The 13,938-nt window shown below is 38.6% G+C and overlaps 1 protein-coding gene across 3 annotated transcripts in view; it reads right to left on the bottom strand.

The window, feature by feature from the left end:
* The window catches only part of LOC149816615 (putative UDP-3-O-acyl-N-acetylglucosamine deacetylase 1, mitochondrial), a 182,677-nt gene extending 170,852 nt beyond the window's left edge, over positions 1 to 11,825 (bottom strand). For 2 of the 3 annotated variants that reach the window (XM_089986648.1, XM_089986649.1), the window contains exons 1-3: positions 10,829 to 11,825; positions 6,480 to 6,779; positions 5,449 to 5,655 (exon numbers count right to left, since the gene is read on the bottom strand). In XM_089986648.1, the coding sequence (XP_089842774.1) occupies positions 5,449 to 5,655; positions 6,480 to 6,779; positions 10,829 to 10,993 (672 nt within the window). In that variant the 5' untranslated portion in view covers positions 10,994 to 11,825. The remainder of the gene's footprint in view (positions 1 to 5,448; positions 5,656 to 6,479; positions 6,780 to 10,828) is intronic. The other variant, XM_089986650.1, reaches the window with a different exon arrangement.
* Between the last annotated feature and the right edge of the window lie 2,113 nt (positions 11,826 to 13,938).

The raw sequence follows: 13,938 nt of genomic DNA, 5'->3' as shown, positions 1-13,938 counted from the left end.
ATTTTAATGACATTACACATCTTAATCAGCATGTGAACCTTCAAGTGGTGGTGCACGTGTCAATACGTCAAGTTAGTGTACGATGTGCATAAAATGTAGCTTGGCAGCAAATACTTTGATTTTAGCTTAATGTGTGAAATGCAGGAAAACAGAACATATCATACTCTTACACACACAGGTCTGAATATCAAGTAGGCATAAATATGAAAATTTCAAGAAGAACTGAACCTTACACAAGCCAATTTAACTCAGCCTTAAAATATTTAGTTAAACCTTGGAAAACAGCCTGTACGATAACCACCGAAAACATTTACATGTTTAGCTAAATTAGGATAACACCCATAACGTTTGTGTCATACAACTTATATGGGTGTATGCCTAACAATCTTTGCACGTCCATATGCCTCTTAATTACCTTGTAAATAGACATGACAGGATGCATGACAGTAAATCAATCATGCTACTAAGCAATATAATAATTATGAAGCAAATGACCACTTACACATGAGTATATAAAAATATAACCATGAAAAGCTGGACTAACACAGGTATAATGTAGTCTTATTTGAGAAGCAATGACCCGCCAACCCGATCAGCTGGGTTTGGCACACAACCAACAGAAAGACCAAAGAAAAATTTCAGAACATGAGGGATGCTTATGCATAATTAGGAAAAAGAAATCCCCTTAAAACTCCACGTCAATGTATATAGCCATAGACAAAAGTTAAGAATCAATTTAATTACATGCTTGTGTTAAATAACACCTACTGGAGAACCCCTTATATGTAGATGATAAATAGATCTGTATGCATCTTAAACAATAAAATGAAGGTATTAGCAAGAAGGCATAATTTAAATCCTACGGATGCTCATTAAGCATGGTAAACCTGCATATCTAGATGAAACAGTCACTGTAGCTTGCTAGGGTAGAGAGCTTATGACAGCAATCGCTCTATTACCAAAACCCTCAGATCACCCTTCTGGGTAAAGAACTTGGTACCGAATACATGAGATAAAAAGAATCAGTATATTCTGTCATAACAGGATCCTACCATGCGTGCATCCTATTACTTCACATTCTTGGCAGACCTTACTCATACGTACCCTAAGTCCATTATGCAACAAGGGATTCAAACTAACAGGTGAACAAACAAATAAAATTTTAGTATGTTGAACCATCTCAAATCGTGAACCCATACAAGTATATTGAGACATGCTAAAAAAAAATCTAAATAGCTTTAAATTGGAATCAGGGTAAATCCACAAATTTGGACATCATACAACAAGAAGAAATCAGTGTATTCATAACCTAATCATGAACTCCCAACAAAACAAGTGATACCCAACTCATATTAAATCACCGATCGAATTTAAAAATCAGTTTTACACCCAGGAACCCGATTCTTAATGGTTTCAAAAAGCCATCCTGAAAACCCTAACCCCATTCGAGCTGAAACTTCCCTTGCTTGCTGAAAATAAATCCTTCGAGCATGTGAAATATTAGCATGTGAAAAACTCGCACTTTAACTCCCTGTGATTCGTCCCACCGAAAGCCAAAAAAAAACACAATATAAAAAGAGATTTCCCAAAAAAATTTACATAAGATCCAGTTTATACCCCCTTTCTCACCCTATTTCAAAAGAGAGAGCCTGTACCTTTTTCGCTGGTTTTCCGACGATCTGAGGCTGGAGCTGCTCCTTGCTGCTGCCGTGACGGGGAGCTCGCTGGAGGTCGGCAATGGTGGATGTGGGCTGCCGCAGCTCGCCGGCGACCTCCTCTCACCCAACTCGACAGAGAGAGATAGAGGGAGAGAGAGATCGAGGGAGAGAGAGATGAGGGAAGGGAGAAACGAGGGAGATGAGGGGAGAGGGTGAGACCCCCCTCTTCCACTTCCCTTTTATCGCTGAAACCCCCCCCCCCCTTCGCCGAGAGGCGCGGGGTTTCGGTTACGCCAGCCGACCCCCCCCTTCCTTCCATTCTGGTAAGGGCAGGAATCGTGCCCTAGGCACGATTCTTGCTTTTCCCCTTTTATTTGAATGCTACAGCCCGATATAGGGTTTTAAAAACCCTATTGGGTTACGGATCCGGGTCGGGTCCGACCCGGGTCCAAGAGCTTTCTTGCTTTTAAAATTAAAATTTTTTTTTTTCTTTTCGTAACCTACCTGCTACAAGGGACATGACTCGGGTCCGAACCCGAGACCCGGTGCATGTTCACTTGATTACTAGGGTCCACAAGTTTGGACCCGCAACCCATTGCAAAGTGGATCCATAGGCTGGGTCCAAATTGATCCAGCTATGGATCCCTTGCATAATCTTATAAATCTTTTTATTGATTTATTAAATTACACACACATATATATATATATATATATATTTCAAATATGATATAATTTACATATGGATCCTTTATGGATCTTGGATCCGAAACTGGATCTAGGCCCAATTTGCATAATTTAACTTATTTTAAAATAAAATTTCGGGTTTTACAGTGATTTCAGCACGAGCATCAATGAATAATTCGTTAAGAAAGTTGACGCATAAAGGGTTTTAAATTAGTTTCAAGAAAAGCAGAGTTACTGAATCATACCGAGTCAGATTTTCTAAACCATTTTTTTCTTTTTGAAGTGATTCATAAAATAGCAATTAGTTATGATTAACATTGCTAACATTAAGCTCTTGCAGAGATTAATCTTTTGGGGATAATGAAAAGTCAATGCCCTGAACAGTCTGAAGTTTCATCAAAATTTGAATGTTAACATGTACATCTCTCAACCCTAATGTCTAATGGAGTTTCAATTATGTCATTGGAAGCTAGAAATGTCAAAAACACACTGCATTTAGGATCTCAATTTTAATTCCACGATCAAACATAGTCACCAATATCGCCAATGTTTCAACAATATCACAATATCATCATTTCTTCAAAGCAGCAAAAAAAACTTGGAATTTCATGACATTTTCAAAATTTCACAAGAACACACATTATCACGATATTTTCATGTGATTTTAAAAAAAATCCTTATTTTCATATATTTTAAGCCTACATTTTCTATTTTTATTTCTTTTCTACTTGCTTCTTTAGATCTTTCAGAAGAAAAATAATATAAAACCTATTAATTTTTCCTTTCTTGTTCTTTATATTTTTTTCAAATTTTAAAACTTCTAAGATTTTCCCAAGATTGTCTCAAGTAACCATTAAAAATAATCCCAAGAAAAATCTGGACAAGAAATTGCTAAGAATGATAATAGTGACTATGTGACCTAAAACAATGTTCAAGATTCGAGAGACATTACCTGATATGTTTCTTAAAAAAACACCTTTTTGCAAGTTCCTCATAAAAAAGTATATGAATTTCATTCAAATTACAATTTAGCAACCTACAGGATTTCACAAGTTCCTATGTAAGATTTAAAAAATAATTAAGAGATCTCAAAAACTAAAATATTTAAAATATGAAATGTCTTACAAATCCAAAAATTTCAATTATTTTAACATTTGAAAAAATACTAAAATATTTTAAGGAATGAGCAATTCAATTTTACCAAAAAAAAAAGAAAGGTAGGGTGATCGTGGGGGCCCACCCAGGTTTTCCTTGCTTCGGGGAGGGTTGCTCGTCATCAAAAAAAATCTAAAATTTCAAAAACCAAAATTTTCAAAAAAATAATTCAAAATTCCAAAAAACAAACATATAAATTTTAAAAATCAAATAAAACCTAAAAAGAAGGAAAAATCCAAAAATAATTAGAATTCAAAATCTTAAAACACGTGAATGAGATAAAATTTGCATACACTCCAGAAAAGGTAAAATAAAAACAGGTTTTTCGAATATATGAAACGAAGGTCAACTATATTTTCATCACTCCTTGCACTCAAAGAATTTTTTTTATCAAATAAACCCTTTGAGGAATCACTAAATAGAACGTTCTATAATTTGAACATCACTTCATCACATCATCCAACTTGGTCCAAGTCCAGTTTAGAAGTGGAAGATTCTTGGTATTTTATCATCTGTATACATTGGCAACATTTTCTTGATGGTGTTGGCTGTATTCTATAATCCTAAGTAAACTATGAAGGGCAAGCTGCTGTAAATACAAATCTATTTTGGCATTTCCAAGAGAAATTATCTTGGTTTCTTCAATGATTAATTATACCAAATCTTGAGAGATTGTGAAGGCAGGAGGCTTTCTGAATAAAGGTCTCAATGACATAAGAAAGTCTACAGATATTGCCTCATCTGTACTTAGATATTTTCTGTGAAACATGTTTTACGATCCTTGCATTGGGAGCCCAAGAGTGTGTCTGACTGCCTAGTAAACAAAATCATGGAGGTAATTTTATCATGGAGAAAAAGTTGCTGGGGTCCCCAGCCACTTTCTCCTCAAAAAACGGGGAGAAAAACCCCGCCAATGCAAAAAGCGGGGGAGTTTTTCTCTTGCATTTGAACGAATCTGTTGGGTCCCACCAAAATGGTGATGTTTAACTCTTCAAATAATTTCTTACGTGCATTCAAACACACCATAAAGGGAATGGCTTTGTCAGAGCAACAGTGTCCCACAACTTAACTTGATCTGGTCTCTTGTCAAAACAACCTTACCTCTTAAACCAACTGATGCTTCCTTTCCTAGTTAGTTTGTTGGCATGCTTTCTCTAGAAGAAGTGCATCCTTGGCCTCCTAAAATTTAGTGAGGTTTATGGATATTAGTTGCTCCATATCTCCCAAAAGCCAACATTCTCTGTTTCATCCATCAAGCTGCCAAATGGCTTCCATCAGTAATCATTTTTGTAATTCAGCCTGACATATGTCGCCGATGTTATTGAATTTCACGGGATCAACTAAATCAATTCCAGGATAGCAAGTAATCGCACTTCCCTCATAAACTGTTCAAAGCCCACACAGAGCTTGAAAGCATCAACTTCAAGGCCACTCAATCTTTGCAACTTCAGTGAACACTTTCAACAGTCACAAACAAAAATATCATAAACCAACATGATAGAACTTATCAAAGTCAGAAGAAAATCAATCAAATCTCACACCCCACTAGACAGGGTTTTTGTATGGTCATCTGGTGCATTACATAGTTCATTCAGCCAAAGAAGAAACAAAGATAGGCCAGTCCTTTCCTAGCCAATCAACCTAAACTGATTGTGGGAGATGACTGGCCAACAAGGATTAGCCTAACTAAGCCTAGCACATCAAAGGGATAACCCATGAACGCATCCAAAAGAAGTTATCATCCTAAAGGTCTATCATGGCTTAGGAGTCTGTCTATGAGTACTGGTAAGGTGTATACCAGTAAAAGAGCAAAGCTTGACCCTTTTGGAAGACAATAATTTATTTGCTTCTTTAGAAAGATCGTGAAACGAATTAAGTTTAATGCGGCAGAACACAAAGTGGAATGACTTGGCAAAACATGAGTCAATAACAAGCCAAAAGATCACTTTGCCTGTGGAAAATTTATTCCATATGTGATGCGGGTCTTTTCTGAAGGATATGCAGCTATGAAGGAATCGCCATGCAATATGTGAACTGGCTCAACAACTGAAGGTGTCAATTTCCCTATGCATTTACCATAGCTATCAACAGCATCACATAAACCAGCTTCTGCAATTGCATTTACCCATCTTCCTGCTGACCCATCTAGCAAAGGAACCTGCATTCGAACAAATGACGCATTTTTTTCTCTTTCAGAAAGATACACAGAAGAATCCTACATAGTTTGATGAATAAGATATTTTAGTGCAATTTTATCCAACACTATGAATATAGAGAATGCAAGTAATCAGCACTTAGAAAATCATCATGGTACATAGTGCGGTGAAACATGCTTCACATCATTGTGTATCTGTATTTAGAAAGTCAAAGTGGTAAACAGTGAGGTGAAACATGCATCACAGCATTGTAGAACACCTCCTCAACTTTGCTGTTTCCTCTTCAAGTTGTTTCATTTCAATGATTGCATAACAAAAAGACCAAGAAAATTAATGTACTGGACTTTTGACATACCCATAAACTAGAAGTGACAAAATTAATCTCTCAACACCAAAATGGCACATATGACTTGTTCATAACTGTTCCACTAAATATATTGTATTTCAAAATGTTGTCCCACAATTTTAGTGTTCCTACAAGGACAATCTAGACATTGCGCTTTGTTCTTTGAGTTTAAAGCTTACCCCCTATTTTATTGCATAATTCATCTTGTAAATGAAGTGTCTCACAATAATAAGGCTCCAAGTTCTTCAATGTTAAGTCTGATTTCCACTTCAAGACTTTCAAGAAGCTCTAGTCAACAAAGATGTACAGCAATACATTACTATTACTCTTTCTAGTATTAGTACTAGTAGTAACAATAACTGTTATTACTATTATTGTCATAAAAATTGTCCAGAACTCATAGTCACAGACAATGAAACATGGCAACTACAATCTCTACAAGACAGTTGTACGGAAAAAATAGACAAGTTGCTCCCATACCTCATCACCACCTACTATCTCTACACGACAATTGTCAACTCCCATCGCTTCTAGTGCTGAAAGCAAATGTTCAACTGTTCTAACTTTGATCCCATCCCTGGATAAAGTGGTGCACAATGCAGACTCCACAACAAAATCAATGGTGGCTGGAATAACTCTTGAGGTATGATCACCAACAACAAAGTACCTCCCCTCTCCTGCCTTAGCTGGAAGTAACCTTGTAACCACATCAACTCCTGAATGTAGGCCCTTTCCAGCCATAACAACCTCCCTAGCAAGAGTCTTTTGCACCCTCCCTGTCTATCACAAAGAAAAAAAGAAATAGGAATGAAATGAAAACAGAAACAATAAAAAAAAAACATTCATTTTCATATCTTAAAATAGGGAAGCTTCTGATAAAACAACCTGTTTTTAATAGTAGGAGCACAATAAAATACGCTGAACACCAACATGTATAGACAACATGACACAATGTGTAATTATAGTCTAACTAGAATCCTTCTAGTCTTCCAAATTCAACAGGGAAGCCATATTACAGAAGGTATCTTCACGTTTTCAATATAATGGCCTGCAAAGTCCTAGAAAAGTAGTGAATTGGAAAATGTCCTCTGGTTAGAATTTTTCCCACCACTTGGGAAGCATGTGAGGATGGTGATCCAAACTCTGCAACTGCTTAATAGTGTTTAAACTTTCACTCGCATGAGATTGATATGGAAACCTCTAGCCCTCTGGAATAAAGATTATCAGAACCATAATGAAGACTCAAGTGGATTTTGTGAACTTTACTACCCTATTTCATGTTTTATAAATTTACCAGCCCTCTAAGGCGGTGTTTGACTCACAGGACAGGTTCTCCGCTGGGACAAAGCGGCCCCTGTGCAGGACCTGTCCCTGCCTGTTTGTTTTCAATGGGGCACGGTGGAACCCGTGATGGGTCCTGGACAAATGCCGCCTGGCATGTCCGGGCAGCGTTTGTCCAGTGAATCAAACGTAACCTGAGAAAGCCATGGCCACTTTTCACATCCATTACTTTCTGACTTAAGTGCCACTATCCCAGCAAACCTCCTCAGTTCTCCATACATCTTGCACTTGAACATTCAAACAATGGTGAAATTATAACCGGATCCGAACTTTGCCATGTAACCATGATCATGTGTGTAGAATCATGGAACATTTGATCAAAATACGGTTTGGCCACTTCAACAATCAAAGCGCAATGATACCTCATCCTTCAAAGTTTCTGATTGCCCTCCCACACAGGATAATTGGAATATCATACACTCACGAGACTTCTACTAGAGTCACGTTCTTTCTTTTCATTCACAATCTGGCACTCCCAAGCATATCGTGAGTTCACTGTCAACGAGATGGTAGCATCCATGGATTATAAATACAAGGAGTAACATAGGAGTGTGCTTTATTCTTTTTCTTTTTCTTTTTGAGAAAAAGGCAATTCACAATCATAAAAATTACAAAGTTCGGAGTTAAAAAGTACAAAAAATAGGAACCCCGTGTCAACCAAGGGTGATAAGCAATCACTCGCCGAAGCAGGTTATATGTGCACCCCCCGAAGGCAGTCGTTAGCTACATCTCATGTTCGGGGGTCTCAATGAGCGCCATGTAGGTAAGCATGTGCAACTCGTATCCCCATGTCTGTCAGCATCACTTAGCGTTGAAGTCCGATGCGGTTGCAAAGACTTAAGTACCCTTTCCTCCATTGGTGCCAAAAAAAATGACGATTCTAGAAAAGAAGTGGTTGCAAAGACTTAAGTACCCCGAAGATGGTTATTTAAGACCCAGTCCCTGCACTGCAGGATTATCCGAGAAAGGAATCCCCCCTAGAGAAGGCCATGATCATCAACCCTCTCTCTCTCCCTTCTCTTTCTGCTTCTGCACACATCCAGCAGACGATCCTACATTGCTCCATCAAGCACCGACTGACCTGCACACTGATTGTAGCATGGTTCAACTTGATGAGTTGTAGAGCCTGATTCAGAGTTTTAGCCCTTACGGAAGAGGGGGTCCGAGGGCTCCCCCCGGCGCAGGTTTTTTTCTTGGGCTTATGTTTAAGACACGGTTTTAGTTGGCGGGAGGTCGTGGAGGGCAGCGCCCCCCGAAAGATTTTTTTGGGGCCTTTATATACTCTTTCTTTTATTTCCCTCTTGTAACTGTCAAAAAAGAACAATAAAGTATTTTGTTTGATCGTGGCGCTCATATGTTTCCTTCGGTTGTTTCTTGTTCGAGGTTTTCGTAACACCCTTTTTCGTGATTTTCTATTTTTTTTCTCGCTACGCGATTTTCATAAATCGCTACCTGATTTAGCGATTTTTTTTTCGCTACGCGATTTTCGTAAATCACTACTTGATTTAGCGATTTTTTGTTTTTTTTTTTGCTACACGATTTTCGTAAATCGCTACTCGATTTAGCGATTTACAAAAATCGCATAGCGATTTGCTATTTATTTTCGCTACGCGATTTTCATAAATCGCTACTTGATATATCAATTTTCGTAAATCGCTACTCGATATAGCGATTTACGAAAATCGCATAGCAATTTGCCATTAATTTGGCTGAGAGGTGGGTCTTGTCGGAGAGTACGGCGTCGGAGGTCGAGATAAGTGCTAGAACCCGACGAATGCCCGCCAAGACCTGAGGGTGCGAACGCCCGTGTTGAGCTGCATCAGGGTAGCCTGGAAGGCATAGCCCTGATCGAAAGTATTGTCGACGTAGGGGTACACGGATGGCGGAGGGGCTGCCGCAGTCGGTTGCCCGCTGGACGAGGGCATCATTTCGGCCACTGCTAGCAGAAAGAGGATGACGATCACCATCGGATCGCTGACTCTTTGCCTCCCTTAATTTATTCTCTAGAGAGAGAGAGGGTTTTACAGTGTTTCACGGAGAAGAAAGAAGAAGAAGATGACGACGAAAAGTTCAAACAAAAAAGAAAGAGAGAGTGTTTCAGGTTCGTTTCGCTGTTTAGACTTTGAAGAGTCAACATCATCCTCGACTTTTTGGATGGAAGACATTTTTGTCCTTTTTTTGAACTATTGTTTCCTTTTTTTTGAATGGAGGACATTTTTGTCATTTTCTCAAATTGTCGTTTCATGGCAAGAATAGCAAGAAAGGGTACTTAAGTCTTTGTAATCGCACCAGACTCCGATGTGAAGTGATGCCAACATACAAGGGAATACGAGCCCCATGTGTTTACATACGTGGCGCTCATTCGGACCCCCGAACACGAGATGCGGGATTCAGTGCATCATCGGGGGAGAACATACACCACCCTCTCATCACTCGCACCCCTTGAAGGCAGCCAGCTCGATCCCGCTAAAGCTGCATTGCCTGTGACAATGTGCTACCCTGTTTTAGCATGACCCATTCTCTGCAATCCCTGCTAATACGCAGCTGGACCAGCTTCCTGTTAGTGGCTGCATTTTTTAAAATGACTTCACTTCTGTGCGCCCCAACACCTTCATTCATATTCCTTCTTTCCCCAAACTCCCTGTTGCCACCTGAAGAGGAACAAGTCGCGTGAGCTAGAAATACGCATAGGCAGATCTCTATCCTAAACGTTCTTGTGTAGCATTTGGACCCAATCACAAACAACAAAAAGGTGTGTATTGGTCTCGACGTCTTGCTGACACAGGCGGCACTTGCTGGCCAAGCGAAAGCCGCGGGTATGTAAGTTGGATTCGGTTGACAGTTGACACCCTTCCATGCAGTACGACCCAACCTAATAGTACCGATCTTGGGGGCATATCACTGCCCCCAAAGAGCTCAGTTAGGAAGCCAAGTAACCCAGGAGGGACCCTGCACACGATAACAGGATGCCACCGAAAAAAACCCATCTTTCTCATGTTTCCACCATAGGCGATCCTCCCCAACCGATGGTCGAACCCCCTCCAAATCACCCATTAAAGTGAGCAACTGCTGTGTGTTTTATTCCAAGTTGTTACAAATATAACATTCTCCACAATCTCAAGATTAGACTTTGAAGTAGCATGTAAAAGTTCACACAATATCATATGCATGTTTACACTAGTGTAGTTTGTTCATCCTGTAAGCTTACAAAGGTTACAAAATAACCACTAGAAACCAACAAAGCCGGTCCCACCAATACATATACTTTGGCATTAACTCTCTCATCCATCAGACATCCTCTTACAAGAATCAAAAGTCTCTTGGTATAAAAGCTTCCATTGACAAAACGACAGTCACTTGGAAGCTAATCTGCCACTGTGAAAGGCTTCAATGGCAACTCTCAGGTGCACCATATGCACCACCATGTCTCTGACTAAAAGACTCAATTTTCTCTAAAGGGGCGAGGCGGGCAAGGGCAAAAAGAGTACCTGGCGCCACTTTAGAACCGATGAAGTAGGGGAGGTGGGAAAGGGCGACGGTGGTTCTATGGGGCTGTGGCATAGAGAGGAGGCATGCGCAACGAAGCAACTAGAGGCATTCTTCGACGAGCGACGCACGAGGGTGACGAGCCCCTTCTTCAACAGCATCACCATAAGCTATTCTATGCACTCTTTTTTTCTCTTCCCTGATCTTTCCGAAGATCAACTGCTCAATTTGATGCAACCCATCTTAATTTGCACTTGCACTCAAATGGGGCGTTACCAATTCCAAACATTAGGTTTGGGGAGTTGGGTGTGGAAAGGCATCAGAGTAGCTTTGTTGGAACTTGGAAACCCTGAAATGTTGACGAAGGTGAAGTTGTGCTTATTTTTTCACGTTCTTAACACCCACCTATTAAAAAGGTTAAAGTGGTATTTGCCAAATCCAAGAACCAACTCTCTTCGGTGCTTTTGTAGTTGGATCCAAGCAATGGATCCATTGTGTGACATAAGGTCTCATAAATGGAATCCAAAGAACCACAAAATGATGAGCACTTAACTCACATAAATATGTGAACCCATGGAATGAATATACAAATAAAGGCTAGGGGAAACGGCTACACCAAAGGGAGGCCTGCACCCTATACAAACCGAGGAAGAAAGCATCCCCCTTGACACATGTCGTTTCCCAATGAGCAGGGGCGTAGTTAGGATTCATGTGAGGGGGGAGGGGGTTAGCAAAAAAAAAAAAATTGGTGTGATAGTCTGGTCTTGGAGGGCAGCGCTCTCGAAAAAAAATTGAGATAAAATAAAAAATGGCTACAATTATTAATAAAAATCTATTTCATATGGACAAATTTGCTGCAGTCAGGGCTGAGCTTTTAAAAATATATATATAACTGGGCTGGGAGGCAGGACTGGGATACAACCCAGTTCTGCCCCCCCCCAGCTCTGCCTATGCCAATGAGTCATTAGTATTCTCTTTTGTCTCTCTGGTTCTCCTCCATTGTGCACATCCTCAAACATAAATATCCAATAGTGGTATTAGAGTTTCGTTTTTCGTGTGCACGAAGACTCGGCCTCCACTCGATCTGAAGTCATCAAACGCATGGATTTGACAACCACCAAAAAACATAAAAACAGGAAATGCGAAAATAGGTTAGTGTTTTCCCTTCTCTATTTGAGGACAGCCACCAAAAATCCAGCCAATCGAAAAATGCACCAGCCTTTTCACCGTAAAAAAAATAAAAATATTAACGTAGATATTTTTGGTCTTGTCGTTCGAGTGGGCTGGTGAAACCCAAACTATCATTCGAATGGGCCGGCAGAATCTGTTGTTCGAAGGAAGGGAAAAGATAAAAGAGGGAGGAGGCCATTGCCTAAATCTAGCGTGTATAGAGAAAGTAGATTGAAACCCTCCAAAAAAATAATAATAATAATAAAAGGTAAAAAAAAAATCTTCCTTAATCGAGAAAACCCATTCATCGGGAACCCCTCATTGAAAAACTACAAGAAACCGCCAATTATGCATGACGATGTGGCATAAGGGCAGCGACTATATAGGAGAGGGGGCCTCCGTGAGAACGCCATCCTTGCCGAACGGATGTGCTTGGTGCCAGAGAGAGGCGGCTGTAGGTGGAGATCACATCCTTGTTGCATGACCGTGCTCAACATCATATGGAAACGACGGTAGACAAAGATCACTCCTCAGTTAGACGGTAGTGCCCGTCGGCCTTTGCCGCCAGTGTGAGGAGGTGTATCCGTGCAAAATTCCACCTTTGCATTTCAAGTGACCTTTTGAAAAGATTTTTATAAAACTCAAAAACTTGAAAGATGGGACTCGTCTGGTTGTACGAGGTTCAACCATTTCTGGCACCTTAAGCAGGGATAATTGAACCAATGATCGAATGATTATGCCTTGTTTGTTCAAATGCCTAAGAAAATATTCTAAATCCTAGAATGTATAAAGAAACATATATATGACATGAGTTTTGAAAGGAGTTAATGAAAAACATGATGCATGCCTAAGATTTTTAAAATAACTTTTGAGAGTTTAAAATGATTTTCAACAAACTAGACAGGTTGGGCGTATGATCTTAAAGGCCCATGCATGAATGCACCTAAGTCTAAATGATGCATGGATGTATTTTATCCAAATATTCTTTTGAAATCCTGAAAAGAAATCCTTTATAAATCTCCTTCATTTTTGAAATTTGTTTTTGTGCCTTACAAAATTCAATAAAGATAAATTTACCACATACTCATGACTATGGTTACAAATATGTTTTAAATACATCTTATTAAATTCTAAAAGAAGGATTCGAAAAAATATCCTGAAAACCTTTCAAAATATGCAATGATTTTTGAAAAAAAATAGCATAAGTATTTAGGCTTTTTGTAACTTAAAAGAAGTTAATAAACTTGAACTTCACTGATATTTTGACTATGGCCACAAATACGAATTTCACCAATTTTATTAACTTACTAAAAGAAGGTGCACGTGCCATTCGTGAATCGCCATAAGTGAGATTAAAACATGCATATACAAGACAAATAATATGCATATGCAACCTAAACTATGCATAAAGTAAATAAATTTTCACTATTTTGGCTCTTTGATTACAATTTGCATTGAGAAATTAATTGACAAAATAAAAAGAGAAGATATAAAATAAAACTTTGAACTTCCTACAAAATTAAAACACATGTTAGTAGAAAATGTAGGCTTTTCGGGATTTATCCAATAATATCTGGAAATTGAGGGATATTATCTTGAAATAAGCCTTTTCTATGTATAAAATAAAATAAAATAAAATCCCTAAATAAAATAAGTGAAGTGTATGATTTAATAGAATATATAAAACTAAACTTATTATAAAATAAAAAAATTGAAATTAAAGGCAAAATTACCAAAATACCCCTAAAAACCTATATTAATTACCAAAATAATAAAAAATTTAGGGTTTTATAAAAAAGTTTTGAAATATACCTAATATGAAAACTAAACAAACTCAAAAATTTACCAAATTGATTGGAAAGCATGTTGATGTGATCAAGAACATAATCAAATTTTAAAATCATGAAAAAATGCCCAAAATTTAAAATATAAGTAAGAAAAT

This window comes from Nuphar pumila, chromosome 14 (assembly GCF_984573655.1).
Source record: "Nuphar pumila chromosome 14, dmNupPumi1.hap1.1, whole genome shotgun sequence".
Lineage (NCBI taxonomy): Eukaryota > Viridiplantae > Streptophyta > Magnoliopsida > Nymphaeales > Nymphaeaceae > Nuphar > Nuphar pumila.
The sequence above is the reverse complement of the archived record's forward strand: the minus strand, read 5'-3'. Positions and strand labels throughout refer to the sequence as shown.